General features: G+C 42.6%; 1 protein-coding gene across 1 annotated transcript in view; it reads left to right on the forward strand.

Moving 5' to 3' along the window:
• WDFY3 (WD repeat and FYVE domain containing 3) overlaps positions 1-15,771 on the forward strand; it is a 174,108-nt gene that overhangs the window by 149,810 nt on the left and 8,527 nt on the right. Inside the window, exons 54-60 of the mRNA XM_065878335.1 lie at positions 3,577-3,668; positions 3,893-4,105; positions 6,747-6,894; positions 8,607-8,761; positions 9,691-9,849; positions 12,123-12,302; positions 15,092-15,274. Of these exons, the coding sequence (XP_065734407.1) occupies positions 3,577-3,668; positions 3,893-4,105; positions 6,747-6,894; positions 8,607-8,761; positions 9,691-9,849; positions 12,123-12,302; positions 15,092-15,274 (1,130 nt within the window). The remainder of the gene's footprint in view (positions 1-3,576; positions 3,669-3,892; positions 4,106-6,746; positions 6,895-8,606; positions 8,762-9,690; positions 9,850-12,122; positions 12,303-15,091; positions 15,275-15,771) is intronic.

A 15,771-nucleotide genomic window follows, 5' to 3' on the forward strand; every position in this document is an offset into this window, starting at 1 on the left:
GATACCCCCAATATTCCAGAAACACTCAGTCCGTTATAATAGTCTATGTCGCAGAAATGTTCTAGCCAGACTACTTACAAACCCCAACCAAATCATCTATTTTTAAATAAGTAAATAAAAGAAAGGTCATGTATGTTTGTCATGCTCACCTTCATAACAGATCATCTTCCCTCCTTGAAATCACACACGTTAAAAAACACTATTTGCATGTAAGAGCTAAAGCTATAAAACTCAAAAGAAAACATAGGGGTAAATCCTCATGATCTTGGATTTGGATCAACAGCATAAACAAAAGCAACAAAAAAAGATAAATTGGACTTTATCAAAATTTAAAACTTCTGCATCCAAGGGCATTATGAAGAAAACCTACAGAATGCGAGAAAGTATTTGCAAATGATGTATCTTATAAGGGTCTAGTATTCAGAATATAAAGAACTCTTACAACTTAACAGCAATAGGTTAAGCAACCCAGTTAAAAGGGCAAAAGACCTGAATAGCCATTTCTCCAAAGAAGTTATACAAATGGCCAATAAGCATACGAAAAGATCATTAGTCGTTAAGGAAATGCATGTCAAAACCACAGTGAGGTACCACTTCACATTCACTAGGGTGGCTGTGATGAAAGAAAAGCACACTAACAGAAGATGACAAGGGCTAGTGAGGATATGGAGAAAGTAGAACCTTTGTATGTTTCTTGTCAGAATGTAAAATGGTTTGGCACTGTGGGAAGCAGTTTGGTAGGAAATGTTGAATTGCCATATGACCAAGCAAATCCACTCCAAGAACTGTCCAGAAGAACTGAAAACAGGGACTTAAACAAAGACCTGTACATGCACATTCATTGCAGCATTATTCACAATAGCCAGATGGTAGAAACTGCCCACATACCTATCAATGGATAAACAAATTGTGGAATATACATATAATGGAATATTATTCAGCCATAAAATGGTATGAAATAATGATAAATGCTACAACATGGATGAACCTCAAAAACATTGCACCAAGTAAAAGAAGCCAGACACAAAAGGTCACATAATATATGATTTCCACTTACATGGAATGTCCAGAATAGGTAAATCTAGAGAGACAGAACACAGATTGGTGGTTACCAGGGAATGGGAGCAGGGGTGGGGAGGAATGGGGAACAACTGTTTGATTCTTTTAAGATTTCTTTTTTTTTTTTTTTTTTTTTTTTTTTTTTTTTTGTGGTACGTGGGCCTCTCACTGTTGTGGCCTCTCCCGTTGCGGAGCACAGGTTCCGAACGCACAGGCCCAGCAGCCATGGCTCACGGGCCCAGCTGCTCCGCGGCATGTGGGATCTTCCCGGACCGGGACACAAACCCCTCTCCCCTGCATCGGCAGGCAGACCCTCAACCAATGCGCCACCAGGGAAGCCCTAAGATTTCTTTTTGATGTGATGAAAATGTTTTAGGACTAGATAGAAATGGTAGTTGCACAATATTGTGAACGTACGAAATGCCACTGAATTGTTCACTTTAAAATGGTTGATTTGGGGCTTCCCTGGTGGCGCAGTGGTTGAGAGTCCACCTGCCGATGCAGGGGACACAGGTTCGTGCCCTGGTCCGGGAAGATCCCACATGCCGCGGAGCGGCTGGGCCCGTGAGCCATGGCCGCTGAGCTTGCGCGTCCGGAGCCTGTGCTCTGCAACGGGAGAGGCCACAACAGTGAGAGGCCCGCATACAGGAAAAAAAAAAAAGGTTGATTTTATGTTATGTGAACTTTACCTCAATATAAAGAAAATCAAACGAAACACTGTTGGTCTCTCCACCCAGAAAAGATGGTAAATGATATAAAAGAAAGAGCACTTAGGTTTTTTCCCCTGGCTCTGGAGCAATTAGGTTTTTTTGTCTGGTCTTCTTATCTTTGTACCCTTGGATATACATGAGGGGAACTGCAGAGTAGCAGAATCAGACGAAGACTTTCCTACAGACTGTTCCCTTTAAATGGCATTTTAAAATTATAGATAGTGCTGGTAAAATAAACTTATATCACATAGTATTTAGGGATTATGAGCAAAATTTTGAAAAGTAGATTATATCTCAGGTAGCCTGGGGATTATTACTTGCTTCTTTTTATCAAAAAAAATTATTACTTCTTATTAGGCCTAGAGGGCATTTCAAGGAAGGTGGGGTAAGGGCCTGAGAGAGAGGGGAGGGACTGTAATAACTTGATTGTTTTATTTTTTTTTTAATTTATGTGGTAATTTTTCCAACTAAGTCAAGACATTCCTTTAAACAATAAACTGATTTTTGTATCTCTCACTTACATCACATTGTAAAGAAGCCATCAAATTGCAATGATGAAAACAAGATTATTTATTTCTAAAGGAAATATTTTTACTGGCCCTTACTTGGAAACTGCCTTTGGTGTTCTAAAATGTGAACAATTATACTTCCCTATGAAAATTTATAATTCAGCTTTTTATCTAACCAACTGCCATTAAGCTAATGAGTCAACATTATTTATAGAGTCATTTTTTTACAGTGACCGTCTGATTTGTGCCTAGGAAAACTCTAAGCTAAAATTAACTTTTTGATGTTATTTCGAAAAGAAGAAAAAAACCTATTTCCTCAGATGCCAGTCCCATTTAATGTGTTTTGTTGTCAATAGATTTCATAGCAAATGGTTTCTTTAATATTTTAGAGATTATCTGGCTATGACTTAAAATAACAGTTTACGTGGAATAAATATTACTTTGTTATAAATTATTAAAACTCCCCCCGTAGCCACATAGTCTTCCCAAAATTTTTTTGTTAAATGATATAACAGCCAAAAGTTATATTGTTTCAGATTTTATTTTATTTTATTAATGAGAATCCTTAAAGCAAAATACATGTGGGATCTACAGAGCTCTCTCAAGAATTTAAGAATCAGAAATATGAGTGAACACATGTATTGCAAATATTTCTAGGAGACTGTGGTACTTTTACTTTCCCTTAAGCCAAGAGCATTCAGACTGAAAATGGCTGAGGAGTTAGATATCCTTTCAATAACCTCTTCCATGTGAATGGCAGACCAGACAAGAAATTCAGTACTAGGTAACTGCTTTTGACTCACCAAGCTTGAAGCATTCTGGAAAAGCCTAAATGAACAGTTTTTGAGAAATTGCTAATGGTCTTACAAATGAGTGGTCTTAAGGGGCTTAAAAATTGATTGGAGCAGTTTTTCCAAACTCAAAACAGTAGACCCATAAAATGTTTCATTCCTGTCCTCAATTAAGTTTCAGAAATGTTGTATCTAATGTCCTTCCTAGAGAAGAGCAGTGCCTCCAAGGAGTCTTGCAGGAAAGAAACGTGTTTAAGCTTGCATAGCTCAGCATTCCCTGAAGTCATTTGACAGTGGGAGCCCCTCAGTTTTGCTGACACTCAGTAAATTTCTCTGAGGGAGTGCTCGGAGGAGTTGTCTTGGGGAAATACCAGAGTAGATATCTCTGAGGGTCCTTTCTGTGGTAAAATTTTATAGTCCTGGTAATGAAACTAACCCACTATTTCTCTGTTACTTTACTATTTTTCTCATTCTTTTATTTTCTTTTTAATGTATCCAATTACACAGGTTGTAAACAAAATGGCACCAAGCTTGGAGATGTTATCCTTCCACCCTGGGCAAAAGGGGACCCACGAGAATTCATCCGAGTGCACCGTGAGGTAATGGCAGTACGCTCTACAGTTGAACTGAGATCTCACTGGGTCACTGACCACAGTACAGAGAGAGGACCTTGAGCAATGTATCCCCCATGTGTTTAAGTTACTAATGTTGTTCATATGAATTTTAGTTATTCTGGTTCCTATAGACCACTGGTGAATTCTTTTACTTTCTAAGGAAGTAATAAAAGCCAGCCAGCGACTGAACCTGTGTTTTGAAATTACAGGCTTTGGAATGTGACTATGTGAGTGCCCATCTGCATGAGTGGATTGACTTAATCTTCGGCTATAAACAGCAAGGTCCTGCTGCAGTAGAAGCTGTAAATGTCTTCCATCATCTTTTTTACGAGGGTCAAGTGGATATCTACAACATAAATGACCCACTAAAGGAGACAGCCACCATAGGGTTCATTAATAACTTTGGTCAGATCCCTAAACAGGTATGGATGTTTTTTCCTTATCACTGATATTTTCTGTTACATTTTTTTAAGCTCTGTAATATTTCTATAGATGGTAGATGACCATATAATAATTAAATTTAGACAGAGTTTTTAATTAAGAACCATAAATATCACCCAATAGTTTCAGTAGGTCCCTAGATTATTACTTTCTCCTCCCTTTTACAGTCCAGATAAACAGAAACTTTGCTGGTCAAAGAGCAGTTTTCCTCGCAGGCTAGTGCTTACCCACACAATTCCTGGCAGGAAGACGGGAAGAGCATGGTCAGGGAAGCAGATGTGGCCTTGGAGGCCACAGGATACACAGAGATGGGGTTTCATCCCACGGCCAGTAAAAAACCAATGCTGACTTTAAGCATTGTCATATAAAGTCGTATTTAGACTTTAGAGATCCCTCTGGTCACAATCTTACACATGCACATGCTGTAGGGGAGCCAAATGAGGAGCAGGAAGCTCTCACAGTGGTTCAGGGAACAGACAGATAGGAGCGGTTTGGATTTGATTATTGGTGTAGGTCTGACAGGTGCTAGGGTGTGAGAGTGCACACCATGGTAACGCCTAGGCCCGGCCCTGCACCAGCTGCTCCAACCACTATCTGGAACCTGGCGAGGAAGACCCAGACCCTCTCAGCACCCAGATGCTGTAGATCTCTCACCTTGGGCAATGAGAGAACCTCTGTTAAGGGAGTTCGTCCCTTCCTCCATCCTCATTGTCTCAGGCACACCAGGAGGGCAGGGTGCACCAGAAGAAACTGCAGCACAGTGGAGAAGGCTAGCTCTGCCGCCCGTTCAGACCACCACCTTTTCCCTAGTGCCCTGGCCTCTGCATTTTGGCCCTGGCTACCCTTCTTTGTTCCTGCTTCAGACATCTCTCCTGGAATCCCTTTTCTTAGGTTAACCAACTTTGAGGTTTCCGGGGTTGACAGTTGGGAACACAGAACAATGGCAAGTCTTTGTTCATGGAAAAGCCGTGATAGACAGCGGGACACCCTGTAACTGCACCACTTACAGTGTAATCTGATTCCCCAATGCAGGAACCATGTTTACTTTTAAAGTGAAATGCTTGTTGATAAACTCTAATCATAGCAGAAGAACCTTAGCCATTTTTTGAGGGTTACAAGTGCGGGAACTGTGTTTCATACCTTCTGGGAAACAAATACTCTGAACAAAAAAATCTAGACACATGCACTGTTGCAGGATTTTTGTTCCACTTTTGAGTTTAAGAGGCAGATAGTCTGGGAGATAGAAGAGTTTGGATACTAACATATTTGTAGGACATTGCAGGAACTAATAGAGAGTACTTCCAAGTGTAACCATCCTAGAAACAGCTAAGCTTTGTGATCACCATATTGATATATCCTTATATACGCTAGCCTGGCCTGCTCTGTCCTCAGGTCCTTGTAAAGTTCTTCGGTAAATGTTTCTTTCATGAACATGCTTTAAAGTATGTGAGTCTTTTTATAGAACTTCAGAGTCTTATCTCATTATTAACATTTATGAGAAATAGCAGAACCCTGATCCTAAGCCCTGTATGTAGTTAAAATGGGAATTATATGTTTAAAGTTTTGAGAGCCTAAAATGTATATCTTTCTCTATACAAAGCATTTTTTTCTATTACTTCTCCTGGAAATCCAGAATGTCAAATTCACAGAGTGTGATGGTGTTGTAGTCATCTTAAATCTCACTTCATCTAAGGTTTTACAGATAACTTCTTCAAGTATCAGTTGTCCATCAAAAAAGAGTCTGCCTATTTTGATGATCTATGGTATTTTTTTTTCTTTTCTTTTTTTCTTTTTTTTTTTTTGGCGGTACGCGGGCCTCTCACTGCTGCAGCCTCTCCCGTTGCAGAGCACAGGCTCCAGGCACGCAGGCCCAACAGCCATGGCTCATGGGCCTAGCCGCTCCGCGGCATGTGGGATCTTCCCAGACCGGGGCACGAACCCCTGTCCCCTGAATCAGCAGGCGGACTCTAAACCACTGCGCCACCAGGGAAGCCTGATCTATGGTATTTTAAGAACAATCATCTTAAATGTATATTAAGACTTTTCAGTTCTTTAGAAATACTGAACAGAAATGCCAAAGATCTTCTTTTCTTTTTTTCCTTTACAACATTGCAAAGTAAAAAGAAGACAACAATGCTCACACTGTCAGCAAATTAGTAGCACCTAAACGATACAGAAATGATGTCACATACAGAAAGCCCATGTTGGAGCCAGAAGTAACCCAGTTAGAGAGAATGGCTGCCTGCCCTCAGTGGCACAGAATGGTATCGCGTTCTAAGAAATCGGTTCATTTTTGAACATCGCTGGAAAATAGTTGTCAGCCTACTATCATTTGAGGAGATTAATTTCCTTTTGAAAAATTCTTATGAGCTCAGTGTAGCATAGAGAATGCTGGTAACCCAAGGTTTTGTGTAGGAGTCCTGTCCCCACTGACTGCGGCATGAGGTCTCTGGCAACCTTCTGAGCCTTTTTAAATTTCTTTCCTCAAGTGTCAAATGTGATAATGTGATACCTAATGGTTGTTGTGAAGCTTAAGTGAAATAACAACAAAATACCTGGCATATAAAAGGGCTTAATAAATGTTAGCTTCGGTATAAAATATGTCATTATCTCTCATACCAGTTATTTAAAAAACCTCATCCACCGAAGCGCGTCAGGAGTCGACTCAACGGAGACAATGCAGGGATCTTGGTCCCACCAGGATCTACCAGTGACAAGATCTTTTTTCATCATCTAGACAACTTGAGGCCTTCTCTAACACCTGTAAAAGGTAAAATGGCAGGAAATAAGCTTTTAATTCATGATTCTGTGGGAATATTTAATAATCCTAGTTTAGGAATAATAAATTTGCTTCTCAACAATAGCATAATTTGTAATAAGTGGTAAATCACCAAATACTTGTTTGATTCTCCTTTTCCTTTTCTGTTTTCTTCTTTGGGCCTATTGGATTTTGCATCACAAAGAACCCAACAAGTTTCTCCTCTCTGGTAGGATAGTGAAAACTCTAATATACCAAACCTTATAGTTCAACTTTATATTCTACATGTAGAAAAACTTCTGTCATCTTCATTTACACACGTTCCACCAATTTAGAGCAGTAAGAAGACTGCGCTTTTAATATGCCAACTAAAAGCCTCTGTCTTTTATCTAATGTTATCTTAAGTTATCTTAAATTACTTTTCCAAGTAGATTTTTTTCCCTTATGTAACCGAAAGTGGGGTCCAGCTGCTTGCCTCTCAAAAGCCAATAAAGAGGCAAGGTTGGTGGAAAGGGAAGTTTACTTTATTTTGGATGCCAGCAACTGTGGGGACCCGGGGGGGACTCCTGTCCAAAGGCAACCCCCCAACCCCGGCACTGACAACCAGTGGGCAAGAGCTTTTGTAGATGGAGGGAGTGGGCTACATGCAGAAACAGCACAGTCAGCTCTGACAGTCATCTTGAAATTGCTTGTGCAGTGGTCTGACCAGCATCATCTTGATTGTTTTAAGTACAGTTAATCAGTTCAGTTCCAAGGTTGGTTTGTTCCCATTTCCTTGGGGCCAGTTCTCAGAATTTTGGCAGCTTACGTCATGGCTATAGTCTGGTCATCGTGTAGTTAACTTCTTCCACCGGGTGTGGGTTTCAGTATCTACAAGACAGCTCACAGGACACGGCTCAGAACATTATCTAGAGCCCTTGAGGAGGAACTAAAGGTCCTTGACTATGCTTAATGACTAGACTATTATTATTTGGTTTCCTTTGACTGTTTTCCTTTGCTTCTGTATTTTCTCACTTCTCTGATTAAACTTATTCTTTGGCTAAAGTTTTTCCACAGACAAAAGGCAGGCAGAGGACATGGGGGGCAAGGACCACAGGGTTCTGCTCCGTTTCACTTAGAATGAAAAACTGGTTTACAGAGTCTTGAAGTTGTCACTTAAATCCAAAACTTGGAGCATCAAAGTCTGGTTAATTGGATTGGCTACCAGCTCTCTGCCATTTGTCTCATTCCAGAGACTCTGCCCCATGCCAGCTCCAGCCACTGCCCAGAGATGGTTGTGGAACACTGGTGTGGTCAGTCGGCAGAGTCCTCGGGCAGAGTCGGGCTTCTCGGGGAACGTCACAGCCTTCCTTCAAGAAGCCTCAGGCTGGGAGGTCCTGAAGGCCTAGGTTGATTGACGGTCTGTACAGCATTCTGGGGAGCATCCCACATCACTCTGGCAGTCCTGAAGATCAAGAAGGTGGGCCTGATGGCTGGGAACCAAACCCAAGCAAGTGTTCAGAAACAGGCAGGCTGGAGACACCAGTCAGGGTCGATGTCCGCCCAGCAGGTCTGCAGAAGACTCAAAAGCCAAGCCCTACTTACTTCTAAGGTCATTTTTTTATTAATGTAGGTGTCAAGATGCTTCATTTGTATGAATATTTGAGATCCCTTTGCCATCCCTTATGGGATAATGAAGTTAGTTTTCCCTGTCCTTGTTCTAACGTGTTGATTGTTTTTTATAGAACTCAAAGAGCCTGTGGGACAAATCGTCTGCACAGACAAAGGCATTCTTGCAGTAGAACAGAATAAGGTTCTCATCCCACCAACCTGGAACAAAACTTTTGCATGGGGCTATGCAGACCTCAGCTGCAGGCTGGGAACCTATGAGTCAGACAAGGTTTGCATTGTTTCTTGGCTCGCTCATTTAATGTTGCTCTTCCATGGTCTGGATATCCTGCTTAAATGGGGATGGGGAGAGCTCAGGCCAAGGGCTTCTCAGCTGTTCCTCCACAGCCCAGAGGAAAGGAGAGCTTCACTGCATCAGATCAGGATAAAGGAGCTAGTGGACAAGTCATGTTTCCTGCAGAAAAGCCTCTCTTGGAAGGTTGTGTACTAGGGGCTAGCAATTTCCTCCCACTCAAAGAATTCCTCCAGGAGGTCCTAGCCAACCAGGTATTTAATATTTCTGCCAACCAGAAGAGCTTCCTTTTGAGTCACCATCCGGCCCTCTAATCATTTCACTACTCTTAAATGGCTGGCAGAATACCTGCCCCCCTTCCCCCAAGAAGCAGCAGCTACTGTTTTGAGTCCCATAAGCATCTCTTGGAGAGGCAGCATGTAGTGATCCTTTGGTGCCCTCTGTTTGCCCTTGACAGTCCTCTCCTGAACGCACGAGGGGCATAGTCTGTGCAAGTCAGTAACAGTTCTATTTAGTCACGCTCTCATGAACAGCAGCACTCATGCTTTCCTTTTACATTCTATCTGGCTCCAGCAGACGCATCCTTTCACCAGATCACCCCCTGCATCTCACAGAGCATCACACAATCTGAACGTCATTTTCCCAGACTGGAGAAACTGGAGACCCCCATTATGAGCAAAGTTCTTATTATGGTTTTTAACAGCAACTATAGTTGGGAGGCTGTAGGGAGGAGTTCAGAGTAGAGTTTCAGTAAAGTGTTGCTAAGCTGAAGCCAGCCCAGCACATGCGCAGCTATTTGCCTGGGGGGGACCTACATAGAGGTTCTCCTTCGCTTGGTATGCTCGCTGTGTCCCAGGAGTTTGTAGTGCTTAATGGCATGCGTGTCTTACATCTGTTCTATTTCACAGGTAGTGACAGTTTATGAATGTTTGTCAGAGTGGGCCCAGATTCTCTGTGCAATCTGCCCCAACCCCAAGCTGGTCATCACAGGTGGAACAAGCACGGTCGTGTGTGTGTGGGAGATGGGTGCCTCAAAAGAAAAGGCTAAGACCCTCACTCTCAAACAGGTAACAGTCCATCCCAGCTGCCCACACTCTAGAGAAACTGAAAACTGTCGTTAATTCCAAGGTGATTTAGACATAAATGGACAAAAGCAAACAATGTATGTTCTTTTGCTAGAAGTGGGTCTTAAAAAAAGGAAATGGGGCTTCCCTGGTGGTGCAGTAATTGAGTCTGCCTGCCGATGCAGGGGACACGGGTTCGTGCCCTGGTCCGGGAGGATCCCGCATGCCACGGAGAGACTGGGCCCGTGAGCCATGGCCACTGAGCCTGCGCGTCCGGAGCCTGTGCTCCACAACGGGAGAGGCCACAATGGTGAGAGGCCCGCGTACTGCAAAAATAATTAATTAATTAATTAATTAAAAAAGGAAATGAAATCAGAAGATACTATTTCTGAAAATGATCCAAGCTGTCCTTTTTAAAAATCTGAAGTAAGTTGTCTTTAGGTAATATTTTTTTAATATATTTAAGTAATATAAATGTTTCTCAGAAGTTATATGTAGGTTAAATTTTTGCAAACCAAGTTATATTTGCTATTGATTCATAATAACTTCTTTTGGATGATTTTCATTCATCTAGACCATTCAATCTTTGATTCTTTTGTTTTTCTGTTTCTTCATTTATCGTAATGCTTAAGAACCTGACAAACTCATGAATGTATTCAGAAGAAACACTGATGGTATTATTAACAAGTATTTTTGATCACTTGTTATGTACTATTATAAATTTTTAATCAAAGCAAGAATCCTTTTATAATTAAGCCATCATCTTTTAATATTTGATATGTGAATTTACCATAAAGGTTTCTACTTATATGTATGTATGTATGGCTGCATTGGGTCTTTGCCACTGCACTCAGGCTTTCTCTAGTTGCATTGAGCGGGGGCTACTCTTTGTTGCGGTGTGTGGGCCTTTCACTGCGGTGGCCTCTCTTGTTGTGTAGCACGGGCCCTAGGTGCATGGGCCTCAGTAGTTGTGGTGTGCAGGCCTCAGTAGTTGTGGTGCGAGGGCTCAGTAGTTGTGGCACGTGGGCTCAGTAGTTGTGGCACGTGGGCTCAGTAGTTGTGGCTCATGGGCTCTAGAGCGCAGGCTCAGTAGTTGTGGCGCACGGGCTTAGCAGCTCTGCGGCATGTGGGATCTTCCCAGGCCAGGGCCTGAACCCGTGTGCTGCATTGACAGGCGGATTCCCAACCACTCTGCCACCAGGGAAGCCCCAAGTTTTCTTTTTTTTTTTTGCGGTACGTGGGCCTGTGCGTCTGGAGCCTGTGCTCCGCAGCGGGAGAGGCCACAACAGTGAGAGGCCCGCGTACCGCAAAAAAAGATTTTTTTTTAAAAAAAAGGGGGAAGCCCATAAGAGACACGGTCCCGACGTGAACAGGTAAAAGGCTGACAGTGCAGTTTGCTGATCCAAACGCTCCTGCTTCCAGTGTTTTCAATTTAGAAAATGGACTTCGAAGCTAGTGTGCCTGTAACCCCTCAGTAGAAAGTACTTCTTACTTAAAACAGCCTTCTGGCGTTTGCTAAGTATACAGTAAGGGTGTCTGCGTCACAAATTTTAAGGCAGCTCATTAAGTAAATAGTAAATACTCAGGAATTCGTAACAGTAATCTGAATCTTTTCCTTCAAAATGTTTATTTTCCCACGTTGCCATTTCCCTGGATCCTGTTTCTCTTCATATTCCAGCAAAAGAGAAGTTTTTATTCTAGTTTGAAGAAGGGGTCCCTCTCAGGCACAGGAGATGTCCAGGTGTCTCCAGTTCAGTAACAGACGCTTAACAGACACATCAGGACTGCATTTTCCTGTATCTTTCTGGGACCACATACTACACCCATGCACTAGGATTTTTAAAAATCCATCCAATTGTAGTTCCTTAGAATGGACTTAGAGGAGTTGATGGCACAAAAGAATAGATTCTGAGTTTAAATTCTGAATTTGAGGGCCATAATCGATACATCTCCATGTGTAAAAGGTATGAAGAAACCCCAGCTGGGTTGCAGTTGCCATTCTCCTTTCCTTCTAAGGTACTGGTCCGAGTCCAGGAGAGAAGTAATATAAAAATGGAGATTAGAGCCTCCAGAGTCCTCCAGACTTCTCCCTTCCCCCTGGTGGGATGAGGCAGGGACAGTGGCAAGAAGAGAATGAAGACCTTCCAGATACTGCTATGCAAGGCACCCCCTCCCAGTACGTGCACCTGTCAGCTCCCTGCGCGTCCGGCTCTCCTGGAGTCCCATGAGGAGCACTGCCACTGTGGTCAGCCTGGTTTTGTCTGTTCTCCTTTTAGGCCTTACTTGGCCACACTGATACTGTCACCTGTGCCACCGCATCATTAGCCTATCACATCATTGTCAGCGGGTCCCGTGACCGAACCTGCATCATTTGGGATCTGAACAAACTGTCGTTCCTAACCCAGCTCCGAGGCCATCGGGCTCCCGTTTCTGCTCTCTGTATCAATGAATTAACAGTAAGTAGTAAATTGTCCACTTGGTTTATATGTAGGAAGACAAATAGCTCTGGCCTACATAAATAAAAAATGACTCTGTTTTCTAAGTTGATAGGCATGCATTTTATAAAAGCCACTTGTTTTAGATGTTGTTTGCAAAAGCGAATGGATATTAAAGTTTGTACCCCAGAGAGCAATTTTGTCTTCAAATCCAGTCACTGCAGCATACTTTAAAGAGCAAGATTTATTACAAGATTAAACATTCTAGAATACGCTTTTTTTTAAGGTGAGGAATTTGTGGGATTTGTCAAAATTGTTGAAGTTTTATGAAGTATACTCAAAGTAATTATTATATAAAGTGAAAAGAGTAACATTTGGGTACCCAAACAAGAGAAAAATTCTTGTAAAACTGTTTTCTAAACAGATTCCAAAGTTATCAAAGAAATTATCTTTTTTCAAAAATACAGTGAATCAGAAGAAAATAAATGCAGTGGTGTAGAAACCCCCCATGCAGACTGAGCAGGGAGGGGAGAATAGTCATTGCAAGTCGTATTGGTAAACAGGGGATGCTAACGGTAGGTTTTAAGAGACTGAGGTCTCTGTGTCCAAGGGACAGATGATCACATAGGCAGATCAGTCTTGCAAATCAACCAGCTCCCCCACAGCCTCATCACTTCTTAGCTCTAAATATCCATTCCAACTCTTCCCCTTAGCCCTGCCTGGGATCATCCTACATGACGCAGAGTAGTTCTAGCCATGTCGTATCATCACCCACAGGCAGCTTTCCTTTTGAGGGAGGTTACATCTTTAATTTCTACCTGAAGATGCTAAGTACTATGCTTTTAGTCAGATACCTTGTAGTCACTCAAAGGAAAAGGGAAGTTAACTCAGTTCTAGTTAATGGCACTTAGGATGTCTCATAATAATAAGAGTAATCAGAATTGGGAATGAGTGGGAGTGTGTGGGGAAAAAGAGTCAAATTTGCTTCTTGTATATTTGAAAGGCTTAAAATGTCTTTAGAACAGCACGTTGGGTTGGTCCTACGAGTGCACGTAAGAGGTTTATGGAAATGTCAGTGCAACGGAACCACTCCGATCCCCGCTGTGTTGCTCTGAGTCAAATGCTTAATTGTACTATTTCAAGCACTCTGTTTTGGGGTTGTTCTTAACTCAAATGCTGACAATTTTATTTATCGTTAGTTGTTATTTGAGCCAGCATACACCCATTGGATTGCAGTAGTTGCTGCGGACACTATGGATGTGTTTGATTTTTCCCTTTTAAGATGCTTTTGTAATCTCTTCATAACTCATGAAAAGACTTCTGTTTGTTATGTTTTTTCAGCCATTGTCAAGCCTACTTTACTTCATTCTACACTTTGGGCATAAGCTACATTGCAGCTGCCCTTGATACTTCTTCTTACTCTCAGCCCTCATAAGCACAGGGTTTGCTCTAATGGAGGCACCGTGGAGTAATTGCAGAAGGTCTTGCATAGTGCACTGTGGAGTGGCTCTCTCCTGTCTCCTGCAGAGACTGAGGCCATTAATTAAAATTCAGATGCTGACACGCATTGTCAGAGGTGGTTCAGGGCTGATACAGAGGTAGACACAGCAGTGCTTTGCTAAGTATTATTTTTGTTTGGGTTTTGGTTTGCTTCTTGCCACCTTGGTAGACTAAGGGCAGAGGGAGGAGGGGGGGTGGGGTGGGGGCGGGGGGAGAAAACAGTAGCAAGACCAGCACAGACAGTGGTTTGGAAAAGCCCCAGGCCGCCTTATCATGCCACCCCTGCCTCCCCTTTACCTTCTTTCTTGTGTTAGCACTGCTGTTCAGTGTCTAACTTCCCTCTGCTTTTGATGACCATCTGCCAATTTCTGTAGGTTCTCATGTGCCTACTACATGTACTGAAACTCACCGAATCATTTCTGAAGTCACTACCTAGCATCAAGCCAGTCAGGCTGTCTCAGGGGTAAGGGAGGCCGCATGAGATGGTGAATAAGTTTTGGGATGTCTAAAGGGTCCACCACACTAACTGACACAGAGTAGATGCTTCAGGAAGTGTCTTATTTCCTTTAACAGTAGTGGATTGTATTCTCACCAGGTTGTATTCCCCCCAACCTGGTAGAATTTGAAGGAAAAGGTTAGTTTTTTCCCATCTTTAGAACTCATGAAAACCTGAGCTATCAGCTGAGAGAGTTCTTAGGGTTTATTCAGTTTGCCAAGAAATGACCTATATACTAGTTTTCTTCTTTTTTTCCTTATTCCCCCACTCTTATTGTGAATAACAAATTTTTTAATAGGGTGTTACAGTGTTACCAGGGTTTCATCTTTGCACTTATTGGAGAGAGTTACAGCTGTACATGGACTGACAGATTTCTCTTCTACCCTATGGTTTTGGTGATTTGGCTCATTTGATAAAACTAAGTGGATTCCTACCTCTCAGTGGAAGGTATAAATAGATTTTGTAAATACCGGGAGGAAAAAGAGCAGTTCATCACCCCTCAGATTACAGATAGCTTTGACTTGGAATGAAGCGGGGCTCAGCATTGCGTCGGGGCATAGGCTGGGAGCGTGGAAGGGCTCCTGCCCCGTCTCCATGCGAGATCACCTCGGCCACAGCCTCCATGCAACCTCAGATTCTTAAGGAGGCCTCTGTTTTTTAAGTCAGCAAGCACTGGATTCCAGGCTACCTCAGAAATTCCCCAGTCACTAGTCAGAGGACTGAGAGGGTTCCAAAGAGCAAAGCCAAGGATTCAGTTTGCTTCTGAAATTAGAATGTAATCTGGAGTGAGTGAAGTTTCTCTTCACCTTCTCAGGGGGACATTGTGTCCTGCGCTGGCACGTACATCCATGTGTGGAGCATCAATGGGAACCCTGTCGTGAGTGTGAACACATTCACAGGCAGGAGCCAGCAGATCATCTGCTGCTGCGTGTCGGAGATGAACGAGTGGGACACACAGAATGTCATTGTCACAGGACACTCAGACGGTGTGGTCCGGGTAAGTCGGCCGTGAGGAAACGCATTAGAGTATTTGCTGCCGTGGTTCACCTGAAACTTCTGAAGCTGTCCACAGTTGAAGGACACCTGGAGGTTGTCATATTGTTCAGCAAACTCTCACTCAGATGCAAAGAAACATTGTCCATTGGGTTATCAGACGCGGAGAACATCAGTGACTCAGCTTTTCTTCCCATTAAGTAGATCTATTAGTGCCGCTAACCACTTGACAGCTTGACACAAGCAGATCACTTAAACACGATTTCCATGTCACCTCGGGATTGCTAAAAATGTCACTTGCATAAGTATTGGCTTTTTAGCTTGTCAAACGGCTTCTTAGGGAAAACGGGGACTGTGTCTCCTCTACAGAGAATCACTGAGCTAGGAAATGCTTCCAGGGGCCTCAGGTCATCCATTCATTCCCTGTCTAGGATCCTGTATGATTTCACCTGAATCCTAGATACTTTATCCTTTTCTTAGTTTTCATGCCTTGGGCCTCTA

Source organism: Phocoena phocoena, chromosome 5 (genome assembly GCF_963924675.1).
Source record: "Phocoena phocoena chromosome 5, mPhoPho1.1, whole genome shotgun sequence".
Lineage (NCBI taxonomy): Eukaryota > Metazoa > Chordata > Mammalia > Artiodactyla > Phocoenidae > Phocoena > Phocoena phocoena.